Here is a 17,717-nt window from a genome sequence, read left to right on the forward strand (position 1 = left end):
CTTCCTCTATATGGAAATATTTTTATAGATCCACTTTTTCTGTTCAGCTAGGATCCGAATCCGAACACTCTAAATCTCTAATAAACGGGTTAAGTTTTTGAACCGTCCGGTCTACGAAGATTACATCGAACCGCCGGTCCATTTTGGTTCGACAGAAGTACGCGAAAATAAAAAGCAATTCTCATCCCCCGGAGCCATTCCTGCTCTCCGAAACCCTAACATCGACGCTCATAGATCCCGATCTACCCTGTCGCCACTTTTGATTCGGCGAAGTCTTTGCCGGAGGAGAGGCTCTTCACCTCGCGGAGCTTCATTTTGGTAAGTTTTTACCTTTACGGCCATGGAACTTTGCCATTTGATGCTCATATTTAGATCTTGTAATGTTTAATTATTTTAGTTGCGAATCGTGCACGGGATTTTTCTTTTATTTTTTCTTCTATTTTCAATTTCTCGGATAATTGATGTGGTCTAGAATATGATAACTCTTTTTTTTTTCTTTCTTCTTATGCATCTGTCTGTTATTGGCGTGCTATTCATTTTTGTTCAGATATAACTATGCGGTTCACTAGTAAAAAAGTATGTTTTGGATGATTGATGCTTCAGTAATCCTTCTCATAAATTAAATGCAAAAGGTATTCAAAATTTATGATGTTTTTCTTTCATCCGGCAAAGGAAGAAGCGATATTTGCCACAAGAAGCACATCCTTTTGATGTGGGTAGCAAAGCTAGAATTTACCCCAATGATCCCATACATCAGTTGCTTCTCCATGTCTTTTCTAATATGCAATAACGCTCAATTCCATAGACAAAATCATCGGGTACCTTTTTCTTATATGTTTGAACCATTTTCTTAGTTTATGATGTTGTGCTTGAGGGTTTTCTTCTTTATAGAGGAAACTTTAGTCTACTTTCAGATTTTCACTTCCTTTCTTTCAAGTTTTAGTGCTTTAGTGAATATATAGCGATTGTATCTCACGGGTAAACTTTCATTCTCATCACTTATACTTGCATCTTTGGCAGCATTGAAATCATATACATCTTTTTTCCCTCAGAAGGTGTCTAAGAATGCCAATGTATTCCATCCTTTTTCTTATACATGGTAGTGCAAATGAAAATGTAATAGATCATAGATATTACTAAAATTTAACTCAGTGTTTACTTTTAAAATATGGATATTCCTACACTCTAGTCGTATTTGTACTGGATATGATGCTCATCGGATACATCACAGATATGCACGTAATACTTATTTTATTTATCCTTTTCTTAAAAAATAAAAGTTAAAAAGGAATTATTAGCTTTTTTATGAGTAAGTTGGCATCATGCTAGGTAGTAGGTATACACTATCACATGTTATCGAATAATCTTTCTATAAGATAAAATGCAAGCATATACTAGTATATCTCATTTTAAATTCTAAGTATATGTATATACATATTTAGATATATTGTGCCTTAGCATGTTGTATCTCCTACAGATTTATCGTATCAATATATCTGTTTTATATCATATTTGTATCCCTTAACCTTTTCCATGCTTCCTTGCTTTCTACTGTCCATCATACTTGACAAGTTGTAATTTATTTGCAGCTTCCCCTTATGCTTATAAATGAAATTTACAGAAGTGATTTTCTCTTATGAAGAGTTACTAGTTACCGCCCTTTTAACTTACTATTGTATGTAACTCTATTTAACGCTTCTCTTCCTATGATAGTTCTCCTTTATGATGTACTTGCACTATATCCTTAGTTGTTATGATTCTAGAATTTATATTTTTGGATAGTTAGAACTACTAAATTTACCTAGTGAAAAGGGCTTTGCTTAATGTGACAGCAACGCTTGCCATTGTGCTACTTGCTTTGCTGGTTTTTAAAAGGCTAAAAGATCCTCTTTAATCTTGTTGTTAGTTTTTAAATCTTTCTTTCTCCAAACCCCATGTAGTGTCTTGGGAACTGTGACATTTCTACAGATCTGTACAGCCTTTTAGAAAAATGTACCATCCAAGTTGGAACCTAACTTGTAAACTGAAAAAGAGAAGTGGCCACCCGAATTTGTTGGAAGACTATGATATGTTGATCTTTATTTCTAATCAATCTATAACAATGTTCTGACCCTTTGCTTCAGAGTACTCATGGCTGCTGGTAGGAGCATTGACCAGCTTCTGAGGAAGAGCTTTCCGCTAAAATCCTCTGTAAGTATCTGTATGTACCTCTTATTTGTATGTGCCTTTCTATGTTAAAGCTCCATTATATGTCTCAGTCTCCTGGTAACAAGCTTGATTTCTTTTAGTTAAGAAAAAGAAAAAAAGAAGCTTGACCTCTGTATTTAGAAGATAAAAGTTTTGAAATATGTTTAACTTCAACCTCAATTAGTTCACTTGAAAAGCATGTGGGATGGAAAATTCAAATTCTGCAGCTCAAAGTGGATTAAGTTTTCCAAACAATAATTGCTAATGACTATTGGCCTAGCCTATAAGCCTTGTCAATTAGTAGCCATGTTGAAAAATAGACCACCACATTCCTGGCTAAGCACTTAGTTTTCATTCTTTCATAAAGTACTGAAGTATTAGGACTGCAACACTGAACCTCATTTAACCCCGCTAAGAGATTTCCCTACCACTCTGTATACTGCAGTTTCAAATTCTCCCGTCCAAGTTAACCCAATTGCGTTTGGGGTTTGGTCAGATATGATTGATCACTTGATCCATTAGGGGCTTAATCATAAGGTTGACCATATCTCTTGCAAACTTTTCTAAATATGATCTATTGTTGAATAAATGATCAATACATAGGTATACATGAGGAGTTTAAGTAAGACATGGAAATATCTAAGGTGGAATACAGAACCTATATATAAGACAGATAGTGATTGTCATATGTATGAATGTCTATCTAGAGGCACATTACAGATTGACTGAGTTAGGATCTTTTTTAAGGGGGCAACAGTAAAACTAACGATTTTTTGGTAAACTAAATGTGAAACTAAAAGAACAGTTGTTCGATTATGTTCATTCATATGTGATGAATGGCATCATTCTAATATTATTACAAGTACTTGGCCAGGAGAACTTTACTGGAGGAATTTTCAAGTCTAAATATGTAGAAACATTGGTATGATGAACCTCAGGTTTATCCACTTCTCAAGCATCAAACAAAAATGTCTTGTTTCATTTACTTGACATATCAATTGTGTCCTAGAAACACAAGAAGCAACATAGCGAAATTCTCAAAGAGCTCAAATTTACACACAGAATAACTCCTTGTGGCATCTTATCAACAGAGAATAAATACCAAAGGCATCTATTTTCTTTTCGGATCTTGTTGTATTTAATTGTTCTATTATCAGTTTTAATATTTGATGGGGAACTTTTTTCTCTTTTTTTGTTAATCTTAGCTATTTTCTCTGTAGGCTCCATCTTTGCTTTCTTTGTTTCGGTTGAAAAATGAAGAGGCTGTCGGATCTACTGGTGCGAACTCACTAAGAGCGTTGGCTCTGCTTGGTGCTAGTGTTTCTGGTCTTTTAAGCTTTGCTACCGTAGCATCTGCTGATGAAGCAGAGCATGGTTTACCTGCCCCGAACTATCCTTGGCCGCACAAAGGCATTCTTAGCTCTTATGATCATGCATCGTAAGTTTTGACTTTTGACTATCACTACATTTTTTAAGTGTTTGATCACTTTTCTATTGATACTAATTAATCTTTGATTAATATTTAAGTGCTAAAATTACATTCATTCAGAAATGATCTCTTCATTGCATAATTTCCCAAAATATGTACTACAGCATGTTAAGTGCTTTCATATGAGCCTGAGAAGGAAGTTGCTCACCTGAAGTCCTTTTTTTCTTTCCTGTTTTCTTAGTTTAAACTTGTGTGTATGGTGCAGAAGGCTCCTGCTAGATTTAGGGAGTGCAAAATTTCTGTGTTGTCTTGGCCTTTTTATTAGAGATGTTATTTCCATATTTACACCCCTACAAAGTAGGGTTGAGGGCGCTAGCCTTTAGCATCATACCTAGCAATACTGCCATTTGTTAAACTTCTTTATTATAGTTTTCATGCTCTTCCTCTTTTATTTAGTTGACATTTTGCTCAGAAGTATTTTCCTTCAGTTTTTTCTTTATGTGGTGTTGTAATTTAATTTTACAAAATGGTGAGCAGAATTCGACGTGGTCATCAAGTTTACCAGCAAGTTTGTGCTTCCTGCCATTCAATGTCTTTAATTTCATATCGAGATCTTGTTGGTGTGGCATATACTGAAGAAGAAACAAAGGGTATGGCTGCTGAGATTGAGGTCGTGGATGGTCCTAATGATGAAGGTGAGATGTTTACTCGTCCTGGTAAGTTAAGTGACCGTTTTCCGCAGCCGTATTCAAATGAACAAGCTGCAAGATTTGCAAATGGCGGGGCCTATCCCCCTGATCTAAGCTTGATTACAAAGGTAACCCCATTGAAGGTGAACTTTTGTTGCCGATATCATTTCTTTCACCGACCACCATCCAACTGCTTTTTGTTCCTCTCTAATATTCTCAGGCTCGCCACAATGGTCAGAACTATGTGTTTGCACTTCTCACTGGTTACCGTGATCCTCCTGCTGGAGTTTCAGTAACTTACTATCTTTATTATATTATTTGTTTCACTCCACTTTTATTACCCTTATCAGGAGATACATCTAGCAAGCTTAATTGGGTCTGTTACATGAATCAAGAAGAAATTAGGAGACTGTATTTTTGGATAGCTGTGCACTTATAGTACTTACTATTTAGTCAATCTATCATTTGGTAAATTACTGCTTCGAATTGGAATAATGGATTGCTTTGTCTTGAGAGTGTAGATTAGAGATGGCCTGCATTATAATCCATACTTCCCAGGTGGTGCAATAGCTATGCCCAAAATGCTTATCGATGGAGCTGTTGAGTATGAAGATGGTACTCCTGCAACTGAAGCCCAGGTAATACCATGATCTTTATTCCCTTCTTTTGATATTTATGTAGGAATGACATTGCAGCTTCGCTTATTCTGTTATACTGTAATGTCAGATGGGTAAGGATGTTGTCACTTTCTTGTCATGGGCGGCAGAGCCTGAGATGGAAGAGCGGAAACTGGTAACAGTGCTATGTCTCATACATTGCTTCTTTACTCCTGATAATTTTATTTGATAATTTGTTGTTAATAGCTTATACATTAATCTTTCGTAGATGGGATTCAAGTGGATATTTGTACTGTCGCTTGCTCTTCTTCAAGCTGCATATTACCGGCGAATGAGGTGGTCAGTTCTCAAGTCACGCAAGCTGATCCTCGACGTTGTTAACTGATCGCATATGTTTTCATTTAAACTTCCAATAAGTGAAGACTTGGAAATAATGAGTGTGTACATTTCTGCCAGTGGGATGGGATCCCATGCAAATAACTTTTTGTTTTCCATTTTTCTCCACTTTCGAGAGATAATTTTCTTTCGTGCTTGATACCTGATGCCTTGTGAAGAACCTTGAGGAAATACTTAATGTGATTCACAAACTTTTAGTAAGTCTTGCATACATTGTGGTTGTTTCCATCACGCATTCTTCCGTGAGTTGCAGCCGTCTTGCAGTGACTTAACAGGGATAGTAGTTTGATTACTCGAAGTAATTCTTTTGACCTTTTTTTTCAAAGAAATCTTTATTTATTTATTATTAATTTTTAGGTTTCTGGAAGGGCAGAGTCGCAGAGGATCTTAGCCCTGGATATTTATTTATTTTTTAAAAATAATAATAAACTCAGCTCTGGAAATTAGAAGGTATTTATTTCTCGGTGCTGTTGCATTGGAAGGCGGCGGTCTGTGGTTTGGCCCGAGAGAATCGGTCTAAATGTTCTACTTACGACTCACAAGGGCTAATTCTTTACTTTTATTTTTTTTAAATCTCTAATCTTGAACATGTACCGTAATGAATCAATATGATTAAAATCATTAATAAATGCTTTAAAGACCTCATAGGGGAATGTATAATTTTCAGAACGTGTAGAACTGTAGATTGATGTGATATTTGAAAACTTCAAAAATTCTCAAGTCTATGCCTTAAAATTATGAAAAAAAAAACACGTCATTTGGCCAAAGGTAGGTACCATTAGTCCAATGTTTCATTTATTTCATAGATAAGCTTAGCGTAGCTCGAAAATAATATCCTATTTACATTAGACCTCGAATTTGATACTAATAGTTGTTCTTTGAGTGCTAATAATTCGTCAAATTTTTACGTATAAGCCCATAATTTCTTGGTATTATTAGTTATCCACTTCAACTCCCTCTCATTCTTCACACCTTCCGTGACTATTTTTAATTCAAGTCTACCTTGTATTCTTTCTTCCTAAATTATCTCTTCCCGATCTGAGTCTGACGACGTGGGACAACCTGGAGTAAGCATTAAACAAACCTACAACTGTTAATAAACAACTAAATAGAGGGAAAGAAAATAAGAATAATTCAACGATCCGTTTCCAAATACGTATTTGCGAGCTTACACCGATAGCTTCTACTTATTCGTGCAAGGAAAACCCGGATAAAGTTATTCTTCTTATTTATTCTCTTTTTTGTTTTTTCTTTATTAGCTTTACCTTGTGCCTCTTTGTTGTTGAATGTTGACTGGTTCTTTTGGTTCCCTTCTCTTACTCTCCCTTCCTGTCTCTCGTCTCATCCCCAAATTAAATAAAACCCACGTCCTCCGAATAACCCCGAATTCACCAATTGAATCGATTTGAGGACGATAAAAGGAAGAGAGGGAGGGATTCCGACATCAGCTTCGCGTTCGTGTGAGGAGATCTGCTGCTTGGGAGGTGATTCTGACATCGTTTTTGAGGTAAGGATTCGTATTTGCAGGTCTCTGAAAGCGTGATCTGATCGGTTTATTTGTGGTTTGTGCTTAGTTTGTGATGTGGATTTCGATCTGTTTGACTACTTGTTGCTTTATTTGGTTGGGGATGATTTGGAGAGGATGACATTTCCAGGGGTTGGGAGGAATTTGATGTTTAGGCTTTGTTATGGTGAATCCGTTTTATTTTTCTTAGAATATAATGCGATTGGCTAGTCGGGGGGCTGCTTGTTTGGTTCTTAAGTAGAATACCCATTTAGGGTTTTCTTTCCCCTGTGGCGCTTAATTAGATACGGGCATTTGTATTGAAGAGGAACTGATACTAGTTTCTGTGTGAAACCTTCGGACTGTGTGCACATCATTTGATAGAAGTAGGGATCTGTTCTGAAGGCACAATATTTCTTCACGCAATGATTTGCAGATTCCAATTCTGATTCCTTTTTGCTTGCATGATATTGATGGTTTTATGCAGAAAAGAGGATGCGGCTAAGTGTATTAAGTTAGTTGTTTTTGTTTTCTGGCAAAGAATAGTTAGTCATTAATAGTTGCATACTTTTGCATGAATTTGCCACCTTCTACTTTCTTTAGTATATGAGCATGGCCAGTCCTCAATTGCACTCAGACTAGGCTTCATTGGAGTGTAAGACCCGGAAGATATCTTCTACAATTTCTTACAAGCATTAGTTCAAGAAGTTAAGTACAAACACAATAGGAATAGGTGAGCCATGGGACACAAAGAACAAGAACACAATTTGTGCTACCTAAGACGGCGTTGAAGAAAATCCACTGAATCCTCACACCATGCTAGAGTTCTTTGGAAAAGCTGAAGTGAAAGAATAAGACTAACCAAGCTTACTTGGAAAACCTAGTGAAACTCTTAAACAGAAAGGGCAATTAAGTGTCACTAAAAATTTTATACACCCCCTAAAAGTTCATAAGAAGTTATTAATGCCAGTATGTTTATTTAAGCTTTTATAATCCTAGTATGAAATGGGTTGGTAACCCTAGATCACTTGATTAGCAATATAACATCCTTACACATTCTATCACTTTATTGGATCTAGTTCTTCATGAGCTTAGTAAATAATCAATATCCCACCTCCAAGTGTTTTTCTTTCATTTTCACTCGTATGTGATGATTTAATTGTAACTTTTGATGTTCTAATTATATGCCATATGGTCTAATCCATCTTATTAGTTTTCTACCAATTCTATGTGAACTGCATTTAGGTTTCAGTGTTGCTTTGAGCTCTTAAAACATTCTTACTAAGTACTAACGCACCAGAATAGACCAGTATATTATCTCCTCTTTTCTCCCAAGTAGTCTGACTATTATTTAACTCACTCAACTATTCCTTATCATGCACATGGCACGTCTCATCCTTATTATTTCTTATTCAGCTTCATCTAGACGTGAAACTCTGACTATAAAAATCCAAAATGACTTTCTAACAATCTTGCTTGGACTAGTATCATGTGGTAAGTGTTATTTGCCCATTTGAATATCTAAGCTCATATAACATGTGGTAAGTCTCATTTAAATTTCCGCTAAAATACTGACCATTTAATTATATTTTTATAGTATGTGAAACTACATCTTTTTCATTTTGATCCCATAAGATGCATGACACATTTAAGGTCTCAATTATAATTATTTGTGTTCATTATTATTTCCTGTATGTGAATTACCATTACTTGTTATGGTTTCTTTCTTATGCCAAGTTTTGTGGTGTTACAGACTCCAAATAGTTCCCCATTTGTTTCTCGTGAGCACTTGGGGACCAATACAATTTCAGTAAGCAGTTGGCAATTATGAACTTGTTAAAGAATGTGCAAGAGCTCCTGGTGTGAAATTCTTTTCTCTCTATATAGTTCCAAAGTTACAAATACATGGCAAAGTTTGGTGCTGTTGGCCGTAGGTAGGATAATTCTTCTTCATTTTCAGATTTACTAATGTTAATTGGTGAAGCCTCTAATATGTATATGATTTTCTTCATCCATTAAGCGTGCTCTCTTCATTATGTTGTGGTTTGCAGTGGTTTACTGAGATCAAATGAGAGCATGAGAATTATTATGTCTGCAGTCATCGGTGTTATGCTAGGTTACTTGTTTGGTATTTCTTTTCCTACAGTTAGCATAACTAAGGTATAATGCAGTTTCTTTCTTTCTTTTTCCTGCTAGCATTTTGTTATAATTCTTAATATGTACCAATTCGTAAATACTAAATACTTGTCGTTTGGCAGCTTCACTTCCCCTCCAGTATCATCTCATTTATTGAAGATAGGAATTCGGGTGTCACAACCCAAACACTACTAAACCATGCTTGGACAAATAGTCAGAAGAGAAACAATTCTGCTTCAAGCTCCAGTGAAACTCCGAAGGTGCTTTTGTGCATTTATTATTTCTTTCAGGTTCCTTTTTCTTATTTTCTCCTGTTAGCATTTTATACTATCCATAGTTGCACCTATGCTATTCCATATAGACTTTGGAGGCAAGACAAGTCTGACATGGATAAATAGAATAATTCAATTGAACTGCAACTACTTGGTACCGCCATTACTATCTTTTCTCTCTCTTTTTTTTCTAGGGGGGGAATCTTTCGACAAATTTTAAATGAAAAGTTAGAAAATCGTATTATCGTCCCATTATATGAGATAAAAACATAAAAGAGAAGAATTCGTTAATCATAATTTTCAATTCATTTTGATGGGACATGCAGACCATGGTCATGGTTGAGTTCTTTGATATATGCCCTTTTACTTACTGGTTTGTTTTTTCATTCCTATGTTCTACCTCCTTTTTCTTTATCTTGTTGTGACTTGTGACTTTGTGAGTTATTGGTATTGTGAATTAACTTTCTTTTCTTATTTTTGTTAAGATCTATGTTCCTACAAATCCTCGAGGTGCAGAAAGACTTCCACCAGGAATTGTTGTGCCAGAGTCAGATTTTTATCTCCGCAAGCTGTGGGGCAATCCAGCTGAGGTTTGTATGCTTTAATCTCTGACTCTCTGTAACCTTTTTCTGGAGACTGATATTTCTGTATATACCACGAATATCTATGTCTTGCGCCTTCATTTTGAGGACTTAATATTGGGGAATGCTTGATTTTCTTTTTTATTTGCAATATCTGAAACCCCATACCTTCTTTTATGTCATCAAGACCTTTAGAGGTATCAATTTTATAGAGTTTTATGGTTTTTTTGTAAAAGATCTGACCCTCTCTTCTTGATATGTAGGATAGGTATGAAAATGTCCAATGCATATCATCATTAAATGTTTGTTGACTGTACAAAACTTACCATGTCTTGTTATTACTTAAATCTTGCTATGGATTATATTTTGAAGATAGTTTGATGAGTGCGAGCTATGTGATTATTTGATGAGCATATGTGACACTGAAAAGAATCTCGTGAAATGCTTTAAGCCATCATAAATGATTAGCCTATCTCCTCACCAGTTGACTTTGATTAACATTGTGAGATGGAATCCATGTAAACTATTTGACTCAATGGACCGGAATTTGGCATGCTTTCCTTTTCTTTTCTCTTGACTTGTCTGCATTGTTGATGCTTCTAAAATTGGAATCCATGCAAGCAATTAAGTTTACTAATGGTAAACAATATATTTGCCTGCAAAAATTGTGCTGTTTTTACATGATGCCACATTGTTTCCTGCTACTGTAGGATTACTCAGGTCCATTATAAAAAGTTATAACTATCAAGATACGCCGTCATGCTGGAAGTTTGCTTGATCTCCTCTACCTGTGTATGGTCTACATTTGTTTGTTATTAAATGTTCTATCTATTCTGGACAAACTAGAAAATTTTGCAACTTATGTTTTGCCTTATCATCACCGCTGTCTCATTTGACAACTTTTATCTAGTGTTGCTTGATGTATAACTACCTTGACCTATATTGGCACTTCACATATTATCATTTAAATTTCGGCATATGAAAAGTTTTTTTAATATGTATGCAGGACCTGGATATCCGGCAAAAATACCTTGTGACATTTACTGTTGGATATAATCAAAAGGCAAATATTGATGCAGCAGTCAGAAAAGTGAGTTAACTGGACTTGTACAGTACGGGTTCTAGAATTTGGGCTAGACTACAAATTATTTGATAAATTCTGCATTAATCTGTTGGATTTTGTTTAGCTGATTTAAGAATGACTCAGTAGGAAATTTTGTTCTTAGCTTACCAGTTAATTATTATCCCATTGAATGACCATATTATGATAGTGTTGCTTGTCAGTGTCTAGTTCGGCAATTCCATTATCTTTCTTGATCAGTGAACTACAACATTATTGTATGGGCAATATTTTGTACAAGATTAACTATAAGTCTATAAGGAGTTGATTCTCAGGTTTTAGTTAAATTATCATTGGATATTGTTTGTTTATGTAGCTTTAGCATAATATCATCTTGAAAAGCATTTCAGTGGGGAATCAGGGGTAATAGCAGTTTCTATTGAAACGTGGCCTTATGTTTTTCATTGACTATTTTCATGTGGCCTTGTTGCCTTTAAACTTGTTATTAGTCTTTAATCTGAAGTCTTGTCTATGCAGTTTTCTGAAAACTTCACAATCTTATTGTTCCATTATGATGGCCGGACTAGTGAGTGGGATGATCTTGAGTGGTCAAAGCGGGCCATCCATATCAGTGCCAGGAAGCAAACTAAATGGTGAGAACAATTGAATCTATTGTGGACTGATTTTCTCATTTGTTGTAAGCATCTTTCACATAATCAATAGACTGGTTATAGCCGCTGCTGCTCTTTTTTTATTTTATTTCAGGTGGTATGCCAAGCGATTTCTGCATCCTGACATTGTTGCTCCTTATGATTACATCTTCATCTGGGATGAAGACTTGGGAGTGGAGCATTTTGATGCAGAAAAGTAGGTCCTCAACTTGTTGGACATGTAACTATGTTCTGTGAGTGCTTCCTGTATATTTTAATTGTTTGCACTTTGAATTCCAGGTATTTAAATCTTGTAAAGAAGCATGGTTTGGAGATTTCACAGCCTGGTTTGGAGCCAGACAAAGGGTTAACATGGCAAATGACTAAAAGAAGAGGTGACCATGAGGTCCACAAGTGAGTATTGAAAAGACTTTAAATTGGAACTTAAATATACATATTAGTTTCCTTGTTACTTATTGACTGAATTTTCTAACACTAATGGTTGCTATCATTGACTAGTAAAAGAACTCTTTTTAGTCTTTCAAAATTATTTGATGGATAACTTTTATCCCCTACAGAGAAACAGAGGAGAGGCCAGGCTGGTGTGATGATCCCCATTTGCCACCTTGTGCTGCGTATGGGCCCATAATTATACTAGTAGTTTCTTTATTTCTTTATTTTGTCCCTTAATCAACAATCTTTTTATCATTCTGTTATTCATGTGCAGGTTTGTTGAGATAATGGCAACAGTTTTCTCAAGGGATGCATGGCGATGTGTATGGCATATGATTCAGGTGAAGTATATCAATATATAACTTCCATTTTCTGTATTGCTTTAATTGGCAGATGCTAATATGTGATGCTGTATTTGTGCAGAATGACTTGGTGCATGGATGGGGTCTTGATTTTGCTCTCAGAAAATGTGTGGAGGTACTTCTTGAATATTTTATTGAATTGCATAAACTCACTCATGGTAACTTGAACGTGTCTAAGTTGGCTGAGCATAATGAAAAGGAAATATGAGTTAGTTTTTTTCCTTCTGAAGGTTCCCATCTAATCCTGATGGTATCGTGGTCCTCCTACAAAAATTACTGTGTTGGCCCAATTTAATTTGTATCATGGATACCCTTCTATCAACCTATGCAGATCATTTTTTTATTAATATTTAGAACTTTAAGCATGGGAACTGATTTTAAGCTTTGGTGCCTTCATCACCTCAGCAGAGCCTCTTCTTTTTTCCTGATCTCTCACCCTGAAATTGTATTAACGTGACATTTGCTGCGATATAACAAATCTTGGTCCTTGGTGCCTTCAGCCTTCATTTCAAGGTCTTTTTTTTCTGATTTGGCAGCGAATTATAGAGTTAAAGATAACGTAATCCTAGAACGTTGTTTCCCCATTTCTCATCTTTTCTACTGATTTATTCTTCTGCCTGATTTTTAATAGCCGGCACACGAGAAAATTGGAGTTGTAGATGCTCAGTGGATTGTTCATCAGGTGGTCCCTTCACTCGGTAATCAGGTAGGAAAATCAAGAACCCTCTTCTATGACCAAAGGTGTGATAGATTGTTTTACCTTGTTCACTTTTGCTCCACAGGGAAAGGCAGAGAAAGGCAAAGCACCATGGGAAGGGGTAGGTCAATTTTGTGCATCTCCTATTTATAGTTAGAGAACTAAAGTATATGATTCCGGTTAGCAAGCCACCATATAAGTAATTCTTTTTGGAATAGGTAAGGGAGCGGTGTAGGAAAGAGTGGGAAATGTTCCGGACGAGGTTGGCAGATGCAGAGAAGGCGTATTACAAGGAAAGAGGTCTTACGCCCCCCTAATTCAATATTTGTGTAGCTTCTGTGTACTTTTTAGCAATTGATAATCATAGATATCATATATGTAGCTACGCAACAATTACTTTCTAACATTTTGTATTTAATTGATTAATTTCATCACATGCTTGATTGCTAAATAACATTTGGATGGATGACCACTTGCACTTCATTTTGATTATTCTTGGGGATCAAATTATGAGTAATTAATTCTTTTGAGACCTTAATGAGGATATGATTCTCATGTATCGGAACAAGGCTTCTTCCAGAAGAAATTAGATTATCCACTGCTCAAGAGTTCCAGGACTGGGGTTCATGCATCCACTATTTTGTTGTGAATGCCACTAATCAGCAATTTCCCGTTTCCGTATCGAAAGAACTGACCATCCTATCTCTTCTCAGAAAAAGAACAGAAATATAAAAAGAAAAGAAAAAAGTGCCTATACTATTTCACTAACACTAATAGGTCTCTTCTCCAGGTTTTGCCTCTACTGCATAAGTTTTCTCCGGTTTTTCCTGCGTGTATATGCAAAAGCTTTCAGCCCCAAATCATCCATAGCCTGCTAACAACTAGTGCAAGCTTATTGTCTTAAGCATAAGCACAACTGGTTAGTCATTCCAGTCAGTAATGCAAGTTATAGATCCATGTCAATTGACAAACCACAAGGAGTGGTAGAGGCTTCGAACATCCAACCCAGACATCCCTTATTCAGGGAGATCAAAATGCTATTTCTTTATTCCGGTACGACATTTACAGGTGACAGACGGCATCCACAGTGTTGAGTGATAAGGAACTGAATATTGGCATGTAGAGATCAAAAGAAATCAAAGTCTACATATTTACCAGATAGTTGCACATCAACTCCCAGCAAATCACCAGTAGGAGCTGATGGAAGTCCAAAATCATGATATAGATCTTTCTTATATTGTCTTGGCACCTCTGGTGGACTACTACACCTTATGAGTGCCCAGTTTAAGCTTTGAAAGAAAGGATGTTGCTTCACCTCTGCGGCACCGCGCCTATATGCAAGTCGCTGCTGTGGCTCTTTCACAAGCAAGCCTCTGATCAAGTCTCTTGCTGCAAAGCTAATTATCGGCGACTCAGGGAACTTGAGAGCTTCCCCCACCACATTGAACAAGGTGGCACGGTTTCCAGACCCTTTAAACGGTGTCTTTCCAAACAATAGCTCATAGAGAAAGATTCCAAATGTCCACCAATCCACTGCGCTTCCATGGCCTTCACCTTTTATGATCTCTGGGGCAAGATATTCATGGGTTCCTACAAAAGACATTGACCGAGCATTTGTAGGTTCTGCAATCAGCTCTGGGAGTAGCTTCATTGGGCTAGAAGATTCATATTGCTTTGCTTTCTTATTCTTGGAGCTTCTGGATCGCAAAAGACGTGGAGAGAAGCATGTGGGCTGAATGCAGGAAGGTTGCAGGCATGTTGGCTCCATACAAGGCTGAACACAGTATCTTGAGTTCTTTGAGGATTCCAAATTTAAGTTTTCCAGCTTGACTAGTGTGGGGCAGACTGAGCACCGCAGACAGAGATCAAAATCAGAAAGCATGATATGACCATCTTCCCTTACTAACACATTCTCTGGTTTAAGGTCTCTATATATAATTCCAAGCATATGCAAGTACTCCAAGGCAAGGAGAACTTCAGCAACATAAAACCTAGCCATCAGATAACTTCAGTTAGTCTTAAAAGTGTTCACTCTAGTAAATTCATAAATTTTGTCATCTGTATTATTGTAAAGCAACCGATAGATATGCCAAAGGATAAGTTCTTCAAGCTTAGTTTTGGACCTAGGAACCACCCATGCATAAACATATATGTAGACATACATGCAAAGCACAACACTTTCTTTCCTTCCTCTTTCAGCTTACTCTGGCTTCCTACAGCCTTCCATTTGCGGGGAGTAAATCAGTTAGTTGCACAATGTAAATGGCAGTGCCAAACATGTGTCTTTCAGTTGTTCCCCTGATCCATCTTTTCTCCAACCTCTATCATATGGGAAATCACTAACCAGATAGCAGTTTCTCATTTTCTCTCTTCTTCCACCTTATGAGTTTTGCATACCAAGGCTCTAGCTTATATATATAGAGAGGGAGAGAGAGCCTGCAGAATAGGGCTACCCCTAACTGTAAACAATAATGATTCTGTGATAGTGCAGTTCAATTTCTCTGACAAAATTGTACAGTTTATGGGACAACCTCAAAATTCTCCAAGATATTAATCAGCTTTATTCCAAAAAAGAGCAGATGAAAGAGGTACTTTTGTTGTTGCTATCAGTCTCTTAGAGAAATACCCATACTTAAATTTGCATTGACATTAGTACAATGTAGAAGTGCTCAAGTTCTAGTTATGAGATTTGTGATCTCATAACTACTACGATGTCAATTTAATGGCTAGTAATTAGAAAGTTATTAAACTCCAAAGATGTCAAAAGGAGAAGAAAAGAACTGGATAGATCCAATGGTTATGATAAAATATGATGTTGCAAACATCACAGGCACATTTGATTTTTGAGAATCAAAGTTTCTATTCTGCATAGTCCTTCAGTAATTCCTTTGCCTACATATTTAAATCTTCAATATTCTGCTCATTAGTGGACCCAAATAGCAGAGACAGTAAAATGTTGCGAGTGAAGAGAACGAATAACAAAGAGTACTGCTCTACTCATGCTAACAGTGTAGATGTCTAAGTTTATCTGCCAATATACGATATAATACAATGTTGCTAAGAAAATATAAGACTCTGACGAAGATTGTTCTAATAGAAGCATCATGAAGTTTGAATAGGTTTAAGATCATTGTCTGAAGTTTGATTGCATCAACATTATTTAGCTAGAAGAAAAATATCTCTGAGGACAACTGAAAGCACTCTCTACCAGAAATAAAAGAGGTCTCGGGATTCAGATCTAACTTTAAAGAACTCCATTCACCAACTTTTCAGGAGAATACTCTCCATATGCACAACATGGCTAAGACAAAAACTTCTAAATTGACTGCAAGTTGTTAGGGGATGTCTTTCCTACAATACATTGGATAATGAGCATCCATTAGGGAGTATAAAGGCTTAGCATTTTATTGGCACATACCATAGAATACATAATCAGGAGAAATCCAAATTATGTATCACTAAGATGATGGCTGATAACCACTAGTGATGGCTCAGGCAAAAGAAGTCAAATGCAGAGTGCAATGAAAACATCTACCAACGACAACTTGAACACTGGAACTTCCAGAGAGGTAAAATTGGCACACCACACACTTATCAAAGATGACATTATGGCTATCAATTTTAATCACTCCACCAAACTAATTGTTCAATTAATATAAAATTAGTAGAAGAAAAGAAAAGGAAAAGAAGTTTTAGAGAAAGAAAGGAGATACCTTGCAGCCTGCTCAGTGAAGCACTTCCCAGGCTGCCTCTGCCGGAGGGCGTGGAGGTCTCCGCCGGGGCAGAATTCCATGACCAAGCAAGAGAACTTCTCTTTCTCGAGATGCGCATAAAGTGTCGGCAGGAATGGGTGATCGAGGCATCGCAGGATCTCTTTCTCCGTCTGCGCCCTCCCGAGCTTCTTCCGGCTCGCCAACGCCACCTTGTCCATCACCTTCACCGCGAAAAAGTTATTCGTCTTCCCCAACTCCGCGAGGTACACCGTCCCAATGTCGCCGCTCCCGATCCTCCGCAAGAGCCTGAAATGGCTCAACTCCACGCCGCCGCCAAGCGCGCAGACGGATCGGACGGCGTCCCACAACGCATCGTTGCCGTGGTGCGGCTTGTTCACGCTGTTGCTGCCGAAGCTGCTGAGGCTGCACTCGTCGTCGGCGTCGAAGTCATCGTCATCGTCGTTGATTCCGGCAATGTCGATGCCGACGCTGGAGGCGGCGGTGGCGAAGCTGCTGCTGAGGGCGCTCTCGTAGCAATGGGTGAGGGAGGAGGAAGCGGAGGGGGAGGGAGAGGGTTGGTTCTTGATGGGAGAGGAAGGTGTATCCAAGAAGAGAGTTATAGGGGGCCGGCGACGGAGGCGGCGGGAGACAGGGGTTTTGACTCCGCCAAATTCGGCGGCGATGGGGTTCTTCTTCCTGGCGGTGCAGCTGGGGGAAGACGCCATTCTTGCGGCTTTTGTTAAAAGAAAGGAGCGACTAGGGGGGGGTTAAAGATGACAAGAAGAATTAAAGGTGGTGGAAAGAATGGACATAGAGAGAGGGGGGGGGGGGGGGGGGTAGTAACGTACGTAACGAAAGAAGGGAACCAATAAATCAATAAAAAATAAAAAAAAAATTGGCAGCTTCTCTACACATAGTCAGCCCCTTCTTCCTATTGTCTTGTGATGGTGAATGTTTCATTGTTCGAATTA

At 37.4% G+C, this 17,717-nt stretch overlaps 3 protein-coding genes across 3 annotated transcripts; 2 read left to right on the plus strand and 1 right to left on the minus strand.

The window, feature by feature from the left end:
* Positions 1–104: 104 nt before the first annotated feature.
* On the plus strand, positions 105–5,519 carry LOC140787478 (cytochrome c1-2, heme protein, mitochondrial). Its single transcript, XM_073136408.1, has 8 exons — positions 105–318; positions 2,124–2,190; positions 3,408–3,625; positions 4,154–4,433; positions 4,526–4,597; positions 4,827–4,943; positions 5,032–5,097; positions 5,191–5,519. The coding sequence occupies exons 2-8, from the start codon at positions 2,131–2,133 to the stop codon at positions 5,305–5,307; spliced, it is 930 nt and encodes a 309-aa protein (XP_072992509.1). The 5' UTR covers positions 105–318; positions 2,124–2,130; the 3' UTR covers positions 5,308–5,519.
* A 1,077-nt stretch (positions 5,520–6,596) lies between these two features.
* LOC140785968 (uncharacterized) lies at positions 6,597–13,516 on the plus strand. Its single transcript, XM_073134120.1, has 15 exons — positions 6,597–6,825; positions 8,576–8,756; positions 8,874–8,982; positions 9,081–9,218; positions 9,716–9,820; positions 10,818–10,901; positions 11,409–11,524; positions 11,637–11,738; positions 11,822–11,935; positions 12,100–12,156; positions 12,249–12,315; positions 12,398–12,451; positions 12,968–13,042; positions 13,119–13,154; positions 13,252–13,516. The coding sequence occupies exons 2-15, from the start codon at positions 8,728–8,730 to the stop codon at positions 13,348–13,350; spliced, it is 1,185 nt and encodes a 394-aa protein (XP_072990221.1). The 5' UTR covers positions 6,597–6,825; positions 8,576–8,727; the 3' UTR covers positions 13,351–13,516.
* A 508-nt stretch (positions 13,517–14,024) lies between these two features.
* Positions 14,025–17,556, minus strand: LOC140785967 (serine/threonine-protein kinase D6PK-like). Its single transcript, XM_073134119.1, has 2 exons — positions 16,747–17,556; positions 14,025–15,024 (listed from the first exon to the last, which is right to left on the minus strand). The coding sequence occupies exons 1-2, from the start codon at positions 17,469–17,471 to the stop codon at positions 14,160–14,162; spliced, it is 1,590 nt and encodes a 529-aa protein (XP_072990220.1). The 5' UTR covers positions 17,472–17,556; the 3' UTR covers positions 14,025–14,159.
* Positions 17,557–17,717: the final 161 nt, after the last annotated feature.

This window comes from Typha latifolia, chromosome 4 (genome assembly GCF_019914945.1).
Source record: "Typha latifolia isolate L0001 chromosome 4, TyphaL0001v2, whole genome shotgun sequence".
In the NCBI taxonomy this organism is placed as follows: Eukaryota; Viridiplantae; Streptophyta; class Magnoliopsida; order Poales; family Typhaceae; genus Typha; species Typha latifolia.

What these genes read in the sequence shown, in the direction of transcription:
- LOC140787478 (XM_073136408.1), top strand. Translation starts at nt 2,131, where the DNA reads ATGGCTGCTGGTAGGAGCATTGACCAGCTTCTGAGGAAGAGCTTTCCG. An exon ending in AGCTCTTATGATCATGCATC is followed by an intron (nt 3,626 to 4,153) that starts GTAAGTTTTGAC and finishes AATGGTGAGCAG; the next exon opens with AATTCGACGTGGTCATCAAG. An exon ending in ATCCTCCTGCTGGAGTTTCA is followed by an intron (nt 4,598 to 4,826) that starts GTAACTTACTAT and finishes TTGAGAGTGTAG; the next exon opens with ATTAGAGATGGCCTGCATTA.
- LOC140785968 (XM_073134120.1), top strand. Translation starts at nt 8,728, where the DNA reads ATGGCAAAGTTTGGTGCTGTTGGCCGTAG. An exon ending in GGTGACCATGAGGTCCACAA is followed by an intron (nt 11,936 to 12,099) that starts GTGAGTATTGAA and finishes TATCCCCTACAG; the next exon opens with AGAAACAGAGGAGAGGCCAG. An exon ending in GCAAAGCACCATGGGAAGGG is followed by an intron (nt 13,155 to 13,251) that starts GTAGGTCAATTT and finishes TTTTTGGAATAG; the next exon opens with GTAAGGGAGCGGTGTAGGAA.
- LOC140785967 (XM_073134119.1), bottom strand. Translation starts at nt 17,471, where the DNA reads ATGGCGTCTTCCCCCAGCTGCACCGCCAGGAAGAAGAACCCCATCGCC. An exon ending in TTCACTGAGCAGGCTGCAAG is followed by an intron (nt 15,025 to 16,746) that starts GTATCTCCTTTC and finishes TCTGATGGCTAG; the next exon opens with GTTTTATGTTGCTGAAGTTC.